At 41.5% G+C, this 22290-nt stretch overlaps 1 protein-coding gene across 2 annotated transcripts; it reads right to left on the reverse strand.

The window, feature by feature from the left end:
* Positions 1-2280: 2280 nt before the first annotated feature.
* Positions 2281-16566, reverse strand: LOC125295194 (coiled-coil domain-containing protein 112). 2 transcript variants are annotated; one of them, XM_048244422.1, is made up of 9 exons: positions 16037-16560; positions 15819-15937; positions 15630-15719; positions 15333-15408; positions 14861-15251; positions 9662-10078; positions 9217-9312; positions 2553-2671; positions 2281-2380 (listed from the first exon to the last, which is right to left on the reverse strand). In XM_048244422.1, exons 1-9 carry the CDS (start codon positions 16168-16170, stop codon positions 2350-2352), a joined length of 1473 nt encoding a protein of 490 aa, XP_048100379.1. In that variant the 5' UTR covers positions 16171-16560; the 3' UTR covers positions 2281-2349. The 2 variants fall into 2 exon arrangements, with proteins under 2 accessions (XP_048100379.1, XP_048100380.1); XM_048244423.1 differs by lacking the exons at positions 2281-2380; positions 2553-2671 and having other exon boundaries at positions 9217-9301; positions 16037-16566.
* Between the last annotated feature and the right edge of the window lie 5724 nt (positions 16567-22290).

Raw genomic sequence — 22290 nt, forward strand, 5'->3', positions numbered from 1 at the left:
AAAATGGTTCATATAATACCTACCAAGCCTCTCCATGTATCCACAATGATTGCAGACCACACCTTTTTAGCAGCAATCCAGGTTTTCAGGCAGAAACAATTTTTGCCTAGCCTGACGAGCCAGACCCACATTAAAATGTAGGGTCTGGGCACTCACCGTTCGCAGTGCTCAGTCCGAGGGGCGGGATAATCAGTTGTCTTTCAAATTCCCTCTGCATAATGGGACAGCGGCGGCGCTATGAGTCCCATCGTTTCCACCAGCGGAGCTAGTTGGCTAGTTCAAGCGTTTGCCAACTTAATAAAAGCTTAACTTCGTGTCACACTGTTAGCCAGCAGCAACATCCATCTTATTTGTTTTCAAGTAGCAGGGAATTCAAGCCAAACCGTTGCAACTCTGCCATCAATCATTATGTTAAGCCCACCTAACGTCTCTATACACGATTTCATTGGCCTGATTAAGTTTCGATTTCTGGAGCTCACAAGCCAACGGAGAGTTGCTAGACTAGCCCTGGCAGCAAATGTAAGACGCGCCCCTAGCGGCAGCAAATGTGCTGCCACTAGAGGCGCGTCTAGATTTCTAGGCTAGGGGGTCCTATGAGTTTTAGGGAAATGTGCAATATTAATATCTGGGGAGAAAGATGGACTGTGCAATATAATTGAGAAATGTGAAAATATATTCACTGGTGTACGAGGGCAATAATAATTTGCTGCCGCTAGGGGCGCGTCTAGATTTCTAGGCTAATTTTTGCCATCACTTTGGCCTTGTTGATCCGCTGGTGCGCAGGGCCGTTTTACCACTTTGAACATGTATTTCTTTCTGTGAAGCGTTGAACAGTTCAATGGCCCTGGGGAAAAATGACTTCAGTCTGTCAGTTGTGCATGACAGTGAGCGAAGTCTCCAGCTGATCAGGCTCTTCTGCTTTACAATAGTGCTAATGCACTAATGCATGTTTAATGCATGTTCCTAGGCAGATTGTTTAATGGATGTTGATAGCCATATAATTGAATGGATGTTTATAGATAGATAATTTAATAAATGTTGTTGATAGACATATAGTTTAATGGATGTTGATATGTAGATAGTTTTTAATGGATGTTGATAGGCAGATAGTTTAATGGATGTTGATAGACAGTTTAATGGATTTTGATCGGCAGATAGTTTAAGTAAGGGATAATGGATGACACGGCGTTGGGTTCACAGAAAGAAATACACGTTCAAAGTGGTAAAACGGCCCTGCGCACCAGCGGATGAACAAGGCCAAAGTGATGGCAAAAATTAGCCTAGAAATCTAGACGCGCCCCTAGCGGCAGAGGAGAGATAGACTTCTCTGCATAGTCTGTTTACATGCTATATTAGCACATTTTCACAACCCCTCCCTCCCTCCTGGACTGTGGCCGTACTTGATGCTTAATACCTTATACTCAATACTTGACCAATGGCTGTAACCCTTTTACCTCAACCTATTCTTGCACTGACAAGTTTTGTTATATTATCTTGTCTACATTATTCTCTTATATGTTCATATTACTATCCCCACCCTTTCAACTGTATATTGCATCTTGTTTGTGTCTGTTGAGGGGTCCACGACCATGGCACCCTTGACAGGGACAACAAGGCAGCGATGATCCTCAGCTGCACACTGAATTACAGGCTCAGTCCCTGCCCTGTCATGCTTGATCATCCTTAAGCATACTATGTTGATATTTGATTTACTTTATATAGTATATTTAGTATTTAGTATTTTAGTATCATGTTTATCTTCTACTGTCTCTATTGTACAGTGGAGTATTTATATATGTATATATATATATATTACTTTTTCTGCTGTAAGTGCATGTTGTGTGTGATGTCTGTATGCTACTGAGACCTTGAATTTCCCCTTGGGGATCTATCTATGAAGTATCTATCTATCTAAACTATCTGTCTTAACAACTTTTTAACTATCTGTCTATCAACATTCATTGAGCTATCTGTCTATCAACATCAATTAAATGATCTGCCTATCAACATCCATTAAACATCCTGTCCATCAACATCCATTAAACAATCTACATTCAACTTTTAAACTATCTACTTTTAAACTATCAACATTCATTAAACTATGTGTATCAACATCCAATAAACTATCTGCTTATCAACATCCATTAAACTATCTGTTTATCAAAAACTTTTAAACTGTCTATCTACATTAATTAAACTATCTGTCTATCAACAACTTTTAAACTATCTACATTCCTATAGTTTAAATATGTAATTGAAACTGATGAAACACATGCACTCTTTTAAACTGAAATTCATTTTAATTAGATTAGTAGCTATTGTGTCTGTGAAAAATATGAAAACAGAAGTCTATAAACCTTGTCTCCAGCTTGGAACTGCCCTGAAGGTGAGAAATGGAGGGAAAAAGGCAAATGTTAACAGATACAGTACAATCCATGTTGATTGATCCATGTTTAAGTATCATTACTATTATGTCTAATTGTCTCATTTCTGATATGCTAAGACATCCTGATACACTAATCCAATCAGCTGTTCATAGTAGCCTAAAATACCTGTGGAATATCTGATAGACAGGTCCTCCTCCTGTTGGTCCGATGTTTTTGGTATGCTCCTCCCATCCTTTGGTGGGTTTACAGACCCGAGCTTGATCTCTGGTGATGTGTGCTTCAACCTGAATAATTAACAATTCACCATTACAGTCAGTAAATGCACGTGAAACCATTCATCTCTCACAAACTTGTTTAACAACATTTGAAAGAATCCAGAAATGTACATCATATTGTACTGTCACATACAAAATGTGAACTATGCCCTTGTATGGGACATCTGCCTTATCCTATTTGCTACAGAGACAGTCTTTTGATCCTCCCGAGGCCATTGAGTGTTTTGACATTTGAACACATCAAGAAAAATCCCTTACTCATATCCATTAGGTGTCAGTGCCAAAATACTGTACCACACAGGACTGAAATGTTAACCCTGTTTGTTATGTCAACTTCAAACCAACAAACAATAAATCTAGATGAATAAAATGCGCAGATATATTGTAAAAGATTATCTTGCCACTGTTTCTTCCCACTTGTATGGACACATTAGTGATTTTGTTTGTCTTAATTGTCTGATTTTGCTTCAAAACTGGATGCACTTTTTTCTGCTTCTCTGCCAAAAAGCTGTGTGTGTTGTTCAGGTATTTCTAGCCCAACCAATGCCCTAACTAGAAACCATTTGCAGTTTACTTAAGTTGAAGAGGGGTGTTGTCTTGTCAATGAGAGAATTTATGGACTTAGTCTGTGATTTCTGAACTTCCTTCATTTGAATACAAGTCCACTTGGCTTATTGTAAGTAATAAGTAAGTGTTTACTTATTAGGTAAGGTATAAGTATTGTAAACATATTGTGCTGCTATCATACTTCTTGTGAAGCTACTTTTTTACTAGTGATGGTGAGGTGAGAATTAAAAATGACATGGAAACAAAACCGAACTGAGATGTGTTAAGAATGGGAGACGCTCCCAGGTTTATTACAAGCCGGCTCGGAGGAGAACGTGAAACAAGTTGCCTTGTTCAAGTCACCTCACAAACTGAGATGTCATAGCCTTATATTCTGTTAGTAGGCTCTTTGTCTGCTCCAGTGGAAAAGTTCAGACACGCCCCGGTCATCTGCGTGCTTAATTGGCGCCGACCACCTATGGTGAAGTCTGGCATAAGACAAAAGCTGGGCCGTCGTACATGACAAAAGACTTGATTTGCAAATGGTCGAGGCGTGTCTTTACCAGGCACAGCAGTTAATGCAAATATGAGGGAGACAGGCTGATGAAGTTAGGATTACATTTGTATACAGCATGTTCTTACAAATAATTTTTACTACAATGGTTTTACTGCTGATAATTTATTCAGGCTTTGTGATGTATTTTACAATGTTGTAAATCTTCTGCAATAACGTTACAAGTGATGGTTTTACTGCTGATAATTTATTCAGAATTTGTGATGTATTTTAAAATGTTATTTTATTTTTGAGTATAGGGGGTCCATGGTTAGCATGTGACATCATAATACCCACTGTAGCTAGTTAGCATAGTTAGCATGTTAACATTGTTAGCATTTTTAACGAAACTGCTAAAATGATTAGCTAGGTTAGCTCATGTCACATGGTTAGCATAGTTAGCATGTTAGCATTGTTAAAATGTTAGTTAGCATAACAACTAAAAATGATTAGCTAGGTTAGCTAAGTCACATGGTTAGCATTGTTAGCATGCTAGTTAGCATAGTTAACATAACTACTAAAAATGATTAGCTAGGTTAGCTAAGTCACATGGTTAGCATAGTTAGCATGCTGGTTAGCATAGTTAGCATAACTACTAAAAAAGATTAGCTAGGTTAGCTAAGTCACATGGATAGCATAGTTAGCATGTTAGCAAGCAACCAATATAGTTTGTTTTTACTCTGTGTGATATTTTACATCACAACTTTAGCATTTTCATGCACTGGTAATTCCTTGGAATTGCATTTCTAGTTATTATTATTCCGCTTACCGCTTTTTCCGTACGCAATTTCTCTTGAACAGTTTAAATTAGAAACTTCATTCAAACTTTGTAACGTAGGTATTCAAACGGACCAAGCTGCTATGTCTTTTCAACTTTAAAACTTTTATACTTTTTAAACTATTAAAGAAAAACTTTTTAAAAATCCCCTTATACTTAACATTGCCGATTATGACATCATAATACGGCCATTAAGCAATTAGAATCCTATGGCAGGTTTTCAGGCCACCTGCAGCCTCAGGCTTTAAGCATACAATCTGGGTCAATTAAGACTACACATCCTATTCAACTGTTTCCTCTGCCCAAAACTGTTTCAAAATAAAAGTCCTCACTACAATAATCCACTGTTAAACAATGTAACCCATTAAACTACTGAACTTTTTACATTCAACTTTTAAACGGTCTACTTTTAAACTATCATTAAACTATCTATCTATTAAACTAGCTGTCTATCAACAACTTTTAAAATATCTACATTCAACTTTTAAACATTCTACTTTTAAACTATTATTAAACTATCTATTAAACTAGCTATCAACAACTTTTAACTTGTCATTAACTATGTCAACACTTGTCATCAACTATGACTCCTACCCACTGTAGCTAGTTAGCATGGTTAACATAGTTAGCATGTCAACATAGTTAGCATTTTTAGCGAAACTGCTAAAATGATTACTTAGGTTAGCTAAGTCACATGGTTAGCATAGTTAGCATGTTAGCATTGTTAGAATGCTAGTTAGCATAACAACTAAAAATGATTAGCTAGGTTAGCTAAGTCATATGGTTAGCATGCTAGTTAACATAGTTAACATAACTACTAAAAATGATTAGCTAGGTTAGCTAAGTCACATGGTTAGCATAGTTAACATGTTAGCATGCTGATTAGCATAACTACTAAAAAAGATTAGCTAGGTTAGCTAAGTCACATGGTTAGCATGTTAACATTGTTAGCATGCTAGTTAGCATAGTTATCATAACTACTAAAAATGATAAGCTAGGTTAACTAAGTCACATGGTTAGCATAGTTAGCATAACTGCTAAATATGAATAGTTAAGTTAGCTAAGTCACATGGTTAACATGTTAGCATTCTTAGTATTTTAGCACAACTGCTATAAATTATTAGCTAAGTTAGCTAAGTCACATAGTTAGCATTGTTAACATAGTTAACAGCATTAACATTATTAGCATTTCTTTTTAAAAACTGCTAGAAAACATTAGATAAATTAACTAAGTAACTTGGTTAGCATTATTATCTTTGTTAACATAGTTAACATAACTGCTTGCAAACATTAGAGCCATTCCAACTGTCAGTTATCGTCAACTATCTACCTAAATAATTTAACCATTTAAACTATCCACCTATTTAACTGTTCAGTCATTCCAACTATATTAAACCTCATCTACCTAGCAACCAATATAGTTTGTTTTTACTCTGTATGCTATTTTACCTCATATTTTTGCATTTTCATGCACTGTATTTCCTTCAGGAAATGCTTTTCTACTTTTATTCCTGCTGTCTTTTATGTGGTATGTGGCGTTGAACTGGTGTGTGTTGTTGAATGTTAAGCAGCTATGTATGTAGCACTGTATGCCCAAGACAAATTTCCCTTCTGGGACAATAAAGTTCATCTAACCTAATGTAATCTAATCTAATCTGATCTCGAGTTCTTCGGGGCTGCACTAAAGTGCCTGCCCCAAGGGAGGTACTCGGTTCGGCCCCGTAGAAGATCCCGGAACGTCGTGTTACGGGGCGGTTTGTCTAAAGGAAACGCAAACAAATGGCCCCGGTCCCATAAAACCAAGTTCCGGTTCCTGTAATGGAAACTTGACTACTGTATGTAAACACCTGATTTATTTGTTTTTGACTCATCTCACCAACCTTCATGGGCCCCCCCTTTTTGTGCTGCTCAATATTTCTTCCTGTGAAATGGGAGCTTTGTCTTGCCACCATCATGAACAACCACTGAGGAAAGCTACACCAGCATGTTGATTTTCCAACAAGAGGAGATAACATCCTGGACCTGGCCTACACTACACACAAAGGAGCATACAAAGCCACCCCCCTCCCCCACATTGGACTTTCAGACCATATCACTGTTATGCTAATGCCCGCATACAGACAAAGGGTAAAAGCGAACAAACCGGTTAAGTAAGCAGGTAAAAGTGTGGCCTGAGGGAGCCTCCGATGCTCTTCAAGACTGCTTTGACACAACAGACTGGGAAATGTTCAAGCAGGCAGCCACTTACAACAACCGGACAGACATAGAGGAGTATACAGACACTGTAACCTCTTACATCACCAAGTGCATCGATGATGTGACCCACACAAAAGACATCATCACTCGGGCTAACTGGAAGCCATGGCTGACAGGGGATGTCCTCAGGCTGCTGAGGGCCAGAGACAAAGCCTACAGAGCTGGGGATGAAGCTGGCATGAAAACAGCGAGAGCCAACCTGTCCCGTGGCATCAAGGAAGCAAAAAAGGAATACACTCACAAGATAACCACCCACTTCAAAGACAGCAGGAACTCACAAAGCCTATGGCAGGGCATTCAGGCCCTCACACGGACTACAAGCCCGCCGCCACAGAGCTGTGAGAGCAACATCCCTCTGCTCAACAACCTGAACCGCTTCTTTGCTCGCTTTGAAGCACAAAACAGCACCTGCCCACAGAAGACCCATCCCCCTCTACATGAGCAGCCCCTGTGCCTCTCTGCCGACAAGCGTGAAGAGGACACTTGCTGCTATCAACACCGTAAGGCAACAGGTCCAGACAACATCCCAGGTCGTGGCGCTGAAGGACTGCTTGGGGGAGCTTAAGGATGTCTTCACAGACATCTTTAACACTTCCCTGAAGCAAGCCATCGTCCCATCATGTTTCAAAGCTGCCACCATCATACCTGTACCGAAGAAAACTGCTCCATCCTGCTTCAATGACTACCGCCCTGTGGCACTGACACCCCATCATCATGAAGTGCTTTTGAGCGGCTTGTCATGTCACATATCAAAGCCATTCTCCCCCCACCCTGGACCCCTTCCAGTTTGCAGACCGAGCCAAGCGGTCTACAGAGGATGCAATCTGCTCTGCCCTCCACCCAGCCCTCACCCACCTGGAAAAAGAGACTCATATGTGAGATTGCTGCTTATAGTCTTCAGTTGTGCATGCAACACCATAATACCACAACAACTCATCTGCAAACTTGACAAACTAGGACTCAGTACCTACCTCTGCAACTGGCTACTGGACTTCCTCTGTCAGAGGCCCCAAGTAATGCGTGTTGGCAACAATACCTCAAGCAGCATCACACTGAGCACAGGGGCCCCAAGGCTGCGTGCTCAGTCCGCTGCTCTTCACCCTGCTGGACGATGACTGCACTGCAACCTACAGCAACAATCACATAGTGAAATTTGCTGACGACACAACTCTGGTGGGTCTCATCACCAAGGGCGACGAGACTCAATACAGGTTGGAGGTCGACCATCTGACCACGTGGTGCAGGGACAACAACCTCCTGCTGAACGTCAGCAAGACCAAAGAGATTGTTGTTGACTTCCGGAGAGGTCACACCCAACACCTGCCACTGACCATCGACGGTGCTGTGGTGGAGAGAGCGAGCAGCACCAAATTCCTGGGGGTGCACATCAGTGAAGACCTCTCCTGGACCACCAACACTGCATCACTGGCGAAAGAGCTCAGCTCGCCTGTACTTCCTGCGAAAACTCAGGCGAGCAAGTGCTCCACCAGCCATCATGACCACATTCTACCGAGGCACCATTGAGAGCATCCTCTCCAGCTGTATCGCTGTGTGGGGCGGAAGCTGCACTGAATACAACAGGAAAGCCCTGCAGCATAGTGAACACAGCTGGAAGGATCATTGGTGCTTCACTCCCCTCCCTGAAGGACATTTACACCACCCACCTCACCCGCCAAGGCGACCAAAATTGTGAGTGATGCAAGTCACCCCGCTCACAATCTGTTTGATCTACTGCCTCTGGGAAGAGGTACAGAAGCCTGCGCTCCCGACTACCAGACTCACTAACAGCTTCATACACCAAGCTGTAAGGATGCTGAACTCTCTCCCTCCTCTCCCCCTCCACCCTCAGCTACATAACATCCTGGACATTGGACCCACAATGGCCGCCTGCACTACTCCACCTGCACACTTGAACACTTGCACACTTGTACACTTTACAACTTGGTGTTGTTGTCCTGAAAACACAACACTTCTGCTGCTCTTACATAACTTGCACCACTATGCCACTTTCTTTATTACTTAGGTCAAACAGTATTTTATAGTATTTTACAGTATTTGCACTAGTATTTTATTGACTGTCTATGCACAATTTCAACAAAATTTTGCTGCTCTTATTTTTCATTATTATTATATGTGCCCTCTTATTTACTTATTTACTTACTTTTTTGTTTACTTGAATGTTATGTTTGTCTGTGGACTTAAAATTGGTCAAATATGTCTTGTCTTCACCGTGGGATAGTGAGAAACGTAATTTCGATCTCTTTGTATGTCTGGAACATGTGAAGAAATTGACAATAAAGCTGACTTTGACTTTGACTTTGAGGAACTCAGGGCATTAGACAGTGTTTTAGGACAGGGTAACTACATTATGTGAACTGGTTGAGGCAGTGGTTCTCTCTGATGACAAATGCTTTTCAATACCTTTTCTTTAACCTTGGCCATTCTCTTCTGCTTCTCCAGGTGCTCCTCCTCTTTGTGTTGTTTCTCCAACAGCTGTGTTTTAAGCCTGTGCAGATCCTTCATTAAACAAGCTTATGTCAATGTAATTCTGTCAATAACAGGTTTATGACCAACTGGTTTTTAATAAAAATCTATATCCAGAGTTAACTTATCTGAACATTTTGGAAAATGTGCTAGTCTAGCATTTTTGTTTCTAATGTAATATGTATGTTAAAGATTTTATTAGCACCAAAAATCTTTATGGAACCCTAATTGGAGATTTCAGTTTCAGGTCCAGTTTTTAGATTAACAGGCTGCACATAATAAATCTAGGGAGCGCTACTGTATCTTCATTTCATCTAAACTGGTAAACAGTGACTACTGTCTTCATTTGACAGAAGGCATGACATCATAGCACGTTACTAACCCTTTCCTGAAAGTGCGGGATGAGTTGGGCTGCTGCTCTCCTCTTCTCCTCCATTTCTGCTTGTTCCTTTGTCTTCTTTTCTGCCAACCGTTGCTTCTCCTGCTCCTTTTTCTGTTGTACACAAGCCTTCACAGCCAGCCTAACCTCCTGTTGTCTCCTGTGCTCCTCCTGGATCTTCCTCTTGCGGAGTACCTCCTCCTTGAGCCGCTGCTCCTTCTCTTGCTCCTGCTGGAGCTGCTGCTGGCTCCTCCACATCTCAAGCCTAATGGCTGCCTCCTTCTGCTCTTCATCGGCCCGACGGCGGCGCTCCTGTGCCATCTCTTCCCTCTTTCTCCTCTCTGCGTCCATTAGCTCTTGTCTCTGCTGCAAACTTTCCTCTCTCTCCTGCTGTCTTTCTATCCTCCACTTATGGATGGCCTAAGAAACAAAATGGATACCATCAAAATGCTTTACTAAATAAGATTTTCCAATTCCCTCTTTTGGACTAGCCTGGCTCCGCCCTCCTACATATTTCCTCTCAATTTTCATTTTCCTTCAGTACGTCGTCTGGGATTTCGGTATATTCGCGAGTTTTCCCAGGCCAAATTTTACCTGTCCAATCAGCGAACAGAGGCGGTGGCTGAGAACGATGACATTGAGGTTGTGCGCTAGTTTCAGCATGACATACGTCACGACCAAACATTAGCGATTGGTTATGGCAGATCCAGAGTGGCTCTGGGCAGATCCAATAGTTTTAAACTTCCACAGAGTACCCGCCTTCAAGGAAGTTAACGCTTGGCAATGGAAAGTGGCCAGACTCCCTGTACATTATGAAATGTACAAGAGTCTGGTAGGACCAGGCTACTTTTGGACTGCTTGACAACCCAAATGCAACAATGCATTTCAGCAATACAATTTACAACACAACATACTATGTTTACACTCCAATTACAAATCCATCATATATAGGTTTATTAACTAAGTCATTCAGTTTTCCCTCAGTGGTTGTCTCTATTTATGATATCTGTTTCTAATCTAAAGAAAAATGAAGGCTAAATTAAGCAGCACTAAAGAAGATTTGCTCTGATACAATAGGGGGGGGGGGGGAGGGGCTATGGCTGTTTTACAAGCTATAAGACCAGCTCAGTGTGCGGCAGAAGTGCCGTTCGGCCTATTTAGAGTTTATGTGCCATCAAAATGATTTTGGAAACGTTATTTCAAGCTAAAAACTCTTTAGGGAGCCTTTAAAGGAACACGCCTTCTCATTCTCTCTGCTTGCAGTAACTCAGTCTGAAGAACCCACCGTTAGCTTAGCTTATTATAGTTCATTGAGGTGGGCAGCCTATAGCACCCAAACTAGCCTATAGTACCCAAAAGTGACAAAAACACCACTATATTCCCATTTACCTGTTGTGACCTGTATAGTTACAACATATTGGCTACAAATTGGTGATTTCATAAGCATATACAAACTTGGAACTATGTTCTCATTTAGAAAAAGCCCTGCTACTTGGGTGGACTGATTTACAAGCAGCACCTGAAAAGCTGCAGTACCCATCTAACTCAGTTACGTAGAGAGCATGTAGCTCATTTGTTGCTGCAACGTAGTTTGATAGCACATTGGTCGCAACGTTGTAGCAACTTTATGCATGGCACCAAATGAAGACTTTTGCGAGAGATCATAGCACATTGTGGTAATGTTATCCACAGTACAAACTGGCTACGTTATCAGATGACCAGTGTCATATGCGGAGGCAATACGCGTGACTACCATATAGGTTGCACTCATCGAACTGCCGGTTTATTTCAACGTGTGCGTATGACATCACAGGGGTGCCACTACGGTGGCCCATACATTTACATATCACTACATTCCCCCCCTCTTAAGTTGTTGAGGAATCTCATGAATTACCTAGGACAGAACTGGTATAATTTCCAATAACATAGTGAAACCACAATAACTAGGATTTTGGGGTAGGCTGCCTGCCATCCACAGCAACGTAGGGATTATTCTGCCCTCAATAGTTGCTGCTCCTATTACTCTCAACAGTTCGAACAGTCCATGGGTGTTTTACTTCGGCAACAGCCATACAGTCTTTTCCCACAGTTCCATGTCATAACCCAAGAAAGGATCATTTATAATAACTATGTCAGCAAAAACAGTCGAAACAATCAATCAATAACAATATCAAAACAATCATCAATAACAATGTCAATACTGTCAACTTAGTAACATGTACAAACTATGTGTCCTTTCACACCAAAACCCACCTATCTTTTTTTTCAAACAAGTGTAAAACGGCAGGCCTGAACTAAGTGTCTCTATACCTGTACAGGAGTCTAACCTCACAGCCTCTGGAAGTCACCTGTAGCCCACCGTGCGTTGGTGTATGTGGGGATGCATTCTCCATGGCGCGGTCTGGAGCTGTCTGGTCTGGTGGCTTGTCGCTGAGGGCAGGACTGGCTGCAGGAGACAGCTCACTTGGCAGTGGTGTAGGTCTCTCGGCCTGCAGCTCCTGTTGGTCAGGCAGATCTGAAGCCTCTGGCACAGCCTGTAGATGTCGGCGATTGCGACGCAGCACTGCACCGCTGTCCATCTTCACCAGATAAGACCGGGGCTCTGTGCACCGGCCAATGACTTTGGCAGGAGTTTTTCACCCCTTCTCCCCATCAATCTTGACTCTGACGTCCTGACCCTGATGGAGTGGTGGAAGTGGACATGCAGAGTGGCGGCGGTTAAAGTAGAACTGGTAGGATGACTTCGCCTGTGCATTTCTTTCCTGAACCAGCTGTCTATCAACAGGGGCAGGCTGTAGCTTCTCTTCCCACATGGGAAGTGTAGTTCTGATATGTCTCCCAGTCATGAGCTGAGCTGGGCTCACACCAGTCGCTGCACTGGGGGTAGTTCTGTAACATAACAGAGCAAGATGTGGATCGGGCTGTTTCAGGATGTGCTTGGCCGTCTGAACAGCCCGTTCTGCAGAATCGGCATGTCGAGACTTTCTGTGTTATCTCACCACTGATGCGTGGCCACCAAACTGACATCCTTGCTCGCGCACGGCACCTGGGGATCAATAAAGTACCTATCTATCTATCTACCTGGTTAGGCCCTGGTGTCCTTCGTGAATCCACTCCAGCATGGCAGATCTTAGCACCGCTGGAATGACGATCCAGCTTATTTTTAGCTGGGCAGGGGCGTGTGTTCCCATGCCGTCTGTTGCAACGCGAACAAGCAAACTCACAGCTGTCGTCTCTTTTCTGCCACTGCGATCTATCTTTCCCGCCATCCCTTCCATTGGATTGCCATCTTCTCTGTCTCATAGCATCCAATGCACAAGGTCACATTTTGCTGTTTTATTTGTTCACTCTGACAAGTTATTTGAATAGCTTTCTCAAGCGACAGTTCTGGCTCTAACTGCAACTTCTCTGAAACTTCTGTGTCAGAGATGCCAATCACGAGCCTATCCCTGATTTGCTCGTCTTTGTTCCTCCCAAACTCGCAGTACTGTGCTAACTCATACAAGCTTCTGATAAAAGCTTCCACAGGCTCAACGGGCTTTTGAACACGCTTATGAAAGCACGCCCGCTCGTGTATCACATTTCTCTTCGGCACAAAATGCTCGTGAAACTTTTCAATCACTATGTCAGAGTTCATTTCAGGCCTTACTTCATCGTCGTCTCCAAAGGTGTCAAATACAAACGACTCGTAGATAGCCTCTGCATCCTTTCCCATCGCATAGAGAAGTGTGTTCACCTGTACTTCGCCACTGTCACGGTCCAGTTTCGTTGCCACTCGATAGCGATCAAAACGACGGTGCTACATCGGCCATTCACCAGGACGGGTGAAATCGAACTTCTCAGGAGGTCCTAACTTTGCCATTCTCACTTACCGGTTGGTAAATCGGTCACTTCTGACACCATGTCATATGCGGAGGCAGTACCAAATGACAACATCCTCTGTACAACGTTGCTGTGATACTGCAAGGACGTGGCCAGAGCGTAACGTTGCGGTGATCAAATGACAAGTTTCTGGCAATGTCGCTGCAGCATTAAGTGTTAGCTGGGTAGCAGTGCCTTGAATGAGAAGTTCCAAGCATGTATATGCTTAGAAAAATCACTGTTACAATTGAAATTGAAATTGTACACACAGGCTAGTAATTATACTAATCACAACATGTAAATAGAACAATGTTTTGAGATATGAGTTATTTTGTCACTTTTGGGAGATAGGCTAGTGTGACACCCACCTGGGTGAAAGCCATGACCCCCATGGGTCTAGTGCAGTCAGTGCATGAACAGTGCTAGGCCTAGGTGTCCTGTGCGGCCTAAGTGCCTTATTGTTTTCACCTGCACTTAGGGGTTGGGCTGTAAAGGGGCTTTTCTCTTTCTCTTTCAGTGGGGCACTCTTTCCTTTCATGTAGGCACTATTTGACTTCCTTCTTTCACGGACACTCTATCATTCTTCAGTGATAATTTTCTTCATTTACGGCTAACATTCTGATACTGATTTACTAGACGCTCACTACATCCATACACGCACGACATTGCACCAACATACCCTAGACACATATTATTGACCTGGTTTGATTGCACTTTTCTTAATACATTAATGTTCTTTACAGCTGTTTCTTGTCCCTCATTATGTGGTGGCGTGTACGAGGCCACGCCGTTACACTAGTTAGAACTGCCCACGTCAATAAGCTATGCTAAGCTATGCTAATGATGAGTGCTTCATACTGAGTTACTGCACGCCCAGAGATGAGAAGGGTATGCATCATGCATCATGCATCATGCATCAACTCTGGGGGAGATGGTGAATAAGCCAATTTCCCAAAATGTTGGCGTGTTCCTTTAAGGCAATTCAACTTTATGGTTATGGTATCAATATTCACCAGATGTGTTTGTCCAAAACAACTGAAATTACCTTTATTACTTCATCTAAATAAATATTTTGCTAGCTTTTTTCTAACAGTGACTGTCATTGTATGATCATATGGTTACCTCTATCTTGTGCCTATATTACTGCCCATAACCTAGTAATAGTAATTCTTTGCAATGTAGCTTGAATCTTATTCCTCATTTTGCTAGTCACTTTGGATAAAACTTGCTGCTTAATGCTTAATGTAAAAGTAGAATGTAAATAATAAAATGTCTGCACTGATAAATCATGAAAAGTTATGGACAGGTTTTGTTTCCAGGGCCCATCATAAAGTAGGCTACCTGTTTTTTGCTCTCTTGCAGATCCTGGAGCTTCAGGTACCATGCTTCATGTTGGTGCACCTCCTCTTGATTTCTGGCTGGCAGGTAGGCCATGGCCTCTCTGATGTAGGACTGTTTTCCACCATACTTGATCCATACATGGAGAAAACTCTGATGGTCGTACTGATCCCAGCCACCATATTGACCCCCTGTTTGCTGAAGATATGTATCCAGGGCCTTCACTTCAGTGAGAGCACCATCATTCTGGATTTGGGTAACATGCACCTTTCCTAACGAAGTGGCATGTAGCACACGGTTAGTTTTGTCAACCAAGGGCCAGGCCTCCATCTTCTTCTCGAGGGCAGAGAGTTCCTGCCAGCAGACCCTCTCCTCTTTCAGCAGCTCTTCAAAGCTGCAGGGGAAATGTACAATTTTATAAAGCATGTCACAAAACAACACATCACTCCCTTAGGTGTGCAGTTTGTGGGCAAACCTCTGATGCTGATCTTCTTTAAAGGTGCTGATTGAAGTTTCAACCTCTGCCATGATCTCTTTCAGTTTCTCAATCACTGAAAATGAACAACAGACACAAAATTCAAGCTTACATATTGTAAATTTAAAAACAATGTTTTGGGGCTTTGTTGCCATTTCTGATGGAATTGTATTTCATACATTATGTCGATGTTAACATGCGTTTGGTGAACCTGCTTGATGACTGACAAATAGGCCTAGCCTACACCAAAAAGGCTCAAAGTGAACTTGAAAATATCTTCGGATCATCCGAACTTACATTCCGTAGAGGGCTTTACATCAGTGAGCTGTCCCTGGAACCGGACAACTCCATGTCGCAATTTCACAAGTTGTTGCTGCACTCTCAACCCTAAGAAATTTCAGGACGTAACGTTAGGCTTTTTATTAATTACAGATAGATTGCTGTTGGGATAAGATGCCATTGAATGACACTGAATCACAGACTTACTTTCATTGTTGAGGTCGTGTTGAAGTCTTTCATCCAACTCTTTAACGTCAGAGAAATAATCTTCGAGGCCATTCTTCCAGTGGATTTTTAGCCATATCTCTTTATCATTCTTGTCGAACCTGAAACAGTACTGCTATGTTACTCAACGGGATTTACATTATATTATATTAGGCTAGGGTAATGTCACGAAGTAGCCTAGGCAAGCCTATTTATCTTACTGCTTTTGCAGATGTCCAACGTGTCGGAGAAAGTCTGTCTTCTTGAGGTCGACCGTCGTATTCGATATATTGATGTTGTCTCCGTGAGAATATCCATCGGAACCATCCAAGTGCTGTCTCACAATAGCATTCATGATTGTGTTTAACGATTAACGCAACAAAAACAGGCTAGCATCTATGCGTCCCCTAAGCGCTCAGTAGTTAAGTTCTTCATGATGCTGGCGTAGCTAACAACAACAGCTAGGATACGATACGTGTGACGTTAACGTTTAACGAAATAAGCTTAGCCAAACGACAACCCAAGTTGAAGTTTTGGAAATGTATCAGTAGCCAAATGTAGAAACGTTGGTAATCACATTTGTTCAAAACTACTGATATACCGTGGCCTAGCTTATATGAATTAATAACTAACTACCTGTCTTTGTTTGTTAGAAACAGTGTTGGTTGTCAAGGCCATGTTACTTCATGTATGTAGTTCTATTTTCTTTGTCCAGCAGGGGACGGACAGAAATGAACCTGCAGCTCCTCTTCTAGGCACAAAACGAGTGGCTAGATCTACATTCTGAAGGCAGCATAGGCCTATTTATAGCAATTATTTTATGAAAAATGTTTGACAATACTGTTGAAGTCTAATATAAGTTTTATAGGCTAGGCTATAGCCAAAGATCCTTGATTGCTCCGCTTTAACCCTCTCTGCTAAATGCCCAAACATGTAAGGCTGATTGCCTATTCCCACAGCCTGGGTAGCCTGTCGTTGATTCCACACACAAAAAAAATGATCATGCTCACATCCCCAAATAACTAGGCTAAACTAGGCTATAAATTAACTCTGAAAATGAAACCATTTAAATAATATAGAAAAGTAATACAATCAAAAACAAAGCAAGCCAAAAAACCCAAAGAGACAGCTGGCATAGATTAGGCCTACATTCATTTTTATTCATTCATTCAACCTTTATTTATTCTCGGAGGTTCATTGAGGGTAGCCTAGTCCTCATTTTCAGTGAAGCCGAGATTACAGTAACAATTAAATAACAATAAATATAGTACAATAATTGTGATAAATAAAACAAATAGCCTAATATGATAACTTACATAGGCCTTACATTATAGAGGAAGGGAAAAATAAAACACCATCAATCTATGTCTAATGCATAACTGAACAAAATGATGACAAAATGTGAGTGGCTGAGTGAGCACAGAAACAGAAAAGTATGATAAATCTTTTAGGACACTTTACCATGCTCAACAAATTTTCAAGCATGTAGGCCTATGCTATGGTCACATCAGTTTTCCAGAAATGCTAGATTATTAGGCCTGATGCAGACGGTTCTTGCTGATGTAACCAAATGTTCTTTCTCCTCAGTGCTGGCTAAACTACTGTAGGCCTATTTGCAGCTCAACCTCTCTTTGTTTTACATAGCCTACTTGTAAACTCTGATACTTCTCTCTCAAGCACACAGCTCTTTCTCTCAAGCACACACAGGGTTCTGTTGATGTTTAGCTTGCAAGCTCCAGAAAGGAAACCTGATCCGCTGCCATCTTCACGTTCTCAGCAACTCACGCCAGGCTGTTGCAAGTGATCTCTGCAGAGGCAAAGTAGTCTCTCTGAAACATGGGTGAACTGGGGACAGCTGTGAAAAATGATCATTCAGAGTATCAGAAGGATTTTTGTAGCCTACATAGCCTGCTATTGTCATCAGAGTAACAAATAAGAGGTCAATAAATTATATGATCAGAACCACCACTTCTCTTTTGCATATGGAGCGACCATTAATGTGAGGGAAACATGATGCAATATGGTTTTGGGACTTTGGGACTATTGAGATTTACATTGTCGATCTGTCATTTATCATGGATTTTATAGTATTGAACTTGCTCTTACTTTTTTTTACATGTCCTACATTTAGCTAGAAAGTGTCCATTTAACATATCCAACATATCGACATATCCAGTCATCATGTCACCCTAAAACACCTCTCCTATTTCTTGGAAAGGGGACTGAAAGTTATTTTTTCAGGAGTTAGCAGTTACAAACTGCCAAAGCTTTTTCATTAGTTCACTTGTTTTATTGTGTTTGTGGTGTTCTAAAATTCCTCACCATGATTACAATGGTTACTACTGTACTCATGCCATTTCAAAGAAGTCGTGTAAGTGTAAGCAAATGTAAAATAAGTGACTTGAAATATTGAATGGTGAAAAAGATAACCTTTTTCACAGCAGCCACTTTGACATGGAATAGTAGGGTGAGCACAGGTGTTACTAATACCTTAATGAAGCCTCTATCCAATTTAAGTAGCAGAATCAGAACCTTAATCAATGTCATTAGTTATACCTGGGCCTGCCATGTATTTCATGTCAAAAATGGCTGCTGTGAAAAAGGTCCATCACTGCAACTAAAAAAAAACCCCTGCTGTAATGTAATTAACGGATTAACTTTGAAATGCATTCATTAGGCTAACAACACAAATAGTGCACTGCACATGTGAGTAACTATTTAAATAATGTATGATAGTTTATCAGTAATATCTCTTATTTTACTGTGTTTAATTACTTTGATAGAAAGAAGCTATGAAATTGGATCCTTGCTTGCAGCCGTCTTGTCACCCTAAAACACCTCTCCCCAGCAAACATTTCTTGGAAAGGGGACTGAACGCTGTTATTAGTAGGACTTAGCAACAGTTACTTCCACATACTGCCAAAGCTTTTTCATTCATTCTCTGTTTAGCAGTGCCATGCTATGGTTATTACTCAGGCTATATCAAATAGTGTCTCAATTTTAACAAACTGAGATCATGTTAAAATAGTATTATTATATAAAATATTGCAAGATGACAATTACACAAAAGAAAATGACTGAAGAATAAGAGAAAGACCGCTTTGAATGAAAAACTGTCAACACAGGCAAGCATTGTTAATGGTCCAGTTCCCCAAGGAAATATCTGATAGCAACAGTTGCTATAGATAGCAATCTGTGGCACAGCCCCCAGTTCCCGACTTAAGCCAAAAGATCTGTCATGCCGAAATCCACACACTAAATGTTTTGAAGAGTCCAAGGACTTAGAGATGTTGGTATTGGAAAAGCATGGCTGGTGTCAGATTGTAAATAAGCATAAGGCTATATTTCTGCAGATAAACAATAACACAGAAACAAAATATATTAAAACAGTCAATTCCGTCTTGATAGTTTGACTTATAACGTGCACAAGTACAGAACTCAGTGTGCATATGGGACGTCATGGGGGGTTGTGTTGTTGGTTTGTCCCATGTCCTTGCCAGATGAGGTAAGTAAAAGCCAAAGGACTGACCAGCTGTTGTGTCATGTCATAATCTACAGAGGCGTGCTCTAGCTGTAGTCCAAGGCTACACAGACACATTACACTGAGCCCACCATGCCCACCATGCCCCCCCCCCCCCACCCCACACACACACACACACAGGCACACATACACTACCATGCTCCAAATGATGCATCTGAGACATAAATAATGAAGAAAATCAATACTATGATGTAATTAGTGCATGTTTTTTCATATGTTCCATATGTGTCAAACAGATTATACGTATTCTATCGCCTGATCGATGATGTTGAAAGATGTCATTTAACAGTGCACCAGACTGGCTATATATATAAAATAATCACGTTCCCCTGATCTCATGAGTTACATAACTAGGTGGCCAAAAGTACCCAAGAGTGATGTTAGAACCAACAGTCACGTTTACATGGACAGTTTGTTTGTCATTCCGATTGAAAAATGTGTAGTGTCTGTTTACATGGGGTACATTCTATTCCAATCAGGTGATCTAGAGCGCTTTTCATTGGAATCTTTGATCGGAATAGCCAAATTTGCCTACTTTTCCTTGAGAAGATACAGCATCTGACTGATGCCATTATTCCGTTTCTAATAGGATTCAAAGTGTCCATGTAATCATGGCTACTGTCATTGTGGCCCTCTCCTTTTAGAAGCAACATCAACACCTGTTATGCAATAAGCTCCAACACATACATCACAGGACGCTAGCAAAGCCTACTAAGAGCCACAGCTGCTGTTACATGAGCTGACCAACAACTATGGAACGACTTTGCAGACTAACTAGACATAGACATCATGCGACTGCAAACTGAAATGTTTTTATATTATTGAAAAAGGACAGCTATTAAATTGTTGGAATATAATACAAAATCTGATGATCAAATTGGTTATCTGTAATTATGGGACAAGCATGTGGAATATTACAATTTACTACAGCGTTGCAAAAAAGTTGGAACACGTGAAAAATGTTATTAAAAACAGAATGTCCCAGATAGCAAAATCAGATTGGCAGATAGCGGACCGCTGGTGGTATGCCGCAGGTTGCGTGCCACTTGTGGTCCGCCGTTGGACCACCATCTCTGTGGTCCAACTTGTCATGAATATTAAGAAAACGTTATTAAAATTGAATGATTGATATATGGAGTTATTAAAATTGATTGATTGATATATGGAGTGTAACTGAACAAATGAAAAAGATGTTAGACCAATAGTGGCAAGATATTAGGCAATTTGTCTGCAACCCGCCAGTGGACCGCCTGAGAACCGATGAGCAGCGGCCACCGCCAGCGGACCACCAGCTATGCCCCCAATGGACCGACAGTGGTCCGCCAGCCTCTTGTTATCTGGGTGTGATCTGCAAATCTTGTAAACCATAGCAAAGTCCTTTTAGGCAAGTCCCTCCACTCGGCGGCCATATACCAACGTTTTATGGGCACTCATCGGGCACAGTCTTTGGGTCGAACTGCACGTGCGCAAGGCTTCGCGACACCAATCTTGCTCCAGCGGCGAGATCACAACACATGATTGGCACGATGTCTTCACAACACACCATATGATTGGCTCAATGTATTCACATGTCAACGTTTTGCCGAGGAAGGGGTGGGATATGTGTAGACAACGGCCATATTGGCGTGACAAACTAGCCCCATGCATTTCTATGGAGTATTTTTTGAGTGCTGTGTCTCCACATTAGAAAGTCTCTGACCATAGTTAGTTGCTAAAAGGACACTGACAACATCAAATTCATTGTTGCTAAAGGCTGATCTGTCCTCTGAAGTTATTTGCTCCCAAGTTACAGGTACAATACACATCAGTGCTTTAAAGTGTTAGAAAGACTACAAAGACTTAGTAGGCCTACAGTGAAAAAGAGTTCATTTAATACCTCATTTCATTAGAGGTCCTAGCTGATGAGAATAAGAATCAGGGCTAAACCTAACAGAAAAAATAAAATAAATAAATACAAATCTGAATGGGTGAGAAGGTAATACTTTGATATATTAAAAGATTTTCAATAGATCTTGACATTTTAATATAAGTATAAGTATATATACTCTTTTGATCGCGTGAGGGAAATTTGGTTACTCCATTTATCCCAATCCGTGAATTAGTAAAACACACTCAGCACACAATACACACACAGTGAGGTGAAGCACACACTAATCCTGGCGCAGTGAGCTGCCTGCAACAACAGCGGCGCTCGGGGAGCAGTGAGGGGTTAGGGGTGCCTTGCTCAAGGGCACTTCAGCCGTGCCTACTGGTCGGGGTTCGAACCGGCAACCCTCCGGTTACAAGTCCGAAGCGCTAACCAGTAGGCCACGGCTGCCCCAATTACAGAGTGGAAGCAGAGGAATGTGGAGAGCCAATGTTGATGAGAAAACATTTATCAAGGAAAAACGTTTCTGGGCACCTCTGGGGTCTACTTCTTAGAATAGCTGGAGATGTCTTTCTGTAAAGTGTTTCCACAGAGCCTTGTTCCAATGCAACATGCCCAGTGACTGTAAAGGTGCTCCATTGCTTTGCGGAATATAGGGCACTCACAAGTTTGCGCGGGTATAAGGGTTCAAAACGCTAATAACAGGGATGAGACAGCACCTGTGACCGATCATTAAATTGACAATACAAAAAAACGTGTTGTGAACACGTTTCCGTTTAATGGCAGTAGTTCACTGATGTTTTTGATGTTTTCTCCAAGCTTACAGCCACCCTTTGGGTAATCCCATGTTTCACATCACAATGCTATGAATTGTAGGGAATTCTTGAGTAAAGTGTGATATGAATGGGCACAGAAAGCGTGTGAGCAAGCCCTCAAGCACTACCTTCCTGACTTTCCTTTAAGATAATTTCATCTGGGAAGAGGCTACATCTATCCCTTGGGGATTAATAAAGTATCTATCTAGGTTGTGGATGAGATTGAGTCTAAGACGGAATGTCTGATTTTGG

The sequence above is a fragment of the Alosa alosa genome, chromosome 5 (genome assembly GCF_017589495.1).
Source record: "Alosa alosa isolate M-15738 ecotype Scorff River chromosome 5, AALO_Geno_1.1, whole genome shotgun sequence".
Lineage (NCBI taxonomy): Eukaryota > Metazoa > Chordata > Actinopteri > Clupeiformes > Clupeidae > Alosa > Alosa alosa.

What these genes read in the sequence shown, in the direction of transcription:
- LOC125295194 (XM_048244422.1), bottom strand. Translation starts at nt 16,170, where the DNA reads ATGAATGCTATTGTGAGACAGCACTTGGATGGTTCCGATGGATATTCT. An exon ending in GTTGGACATCTGCAAAAGCA is followed by an intron (nt 15,938 to 16,036) that starts GTAAGATAAATA and finishes GTACTGTTTCAG; the next exon opens with GTTCGACAAGAATGATAAAG. An exon ending in GTCTATCAGATATTCCACAG is followed by an intron (nt 2,381 to 2,552) that starts GTATTTTAGGCT and finishes TCTCACCTTCAG; the next exon opens with GGCAGTTCCAAGCTGGAGAC.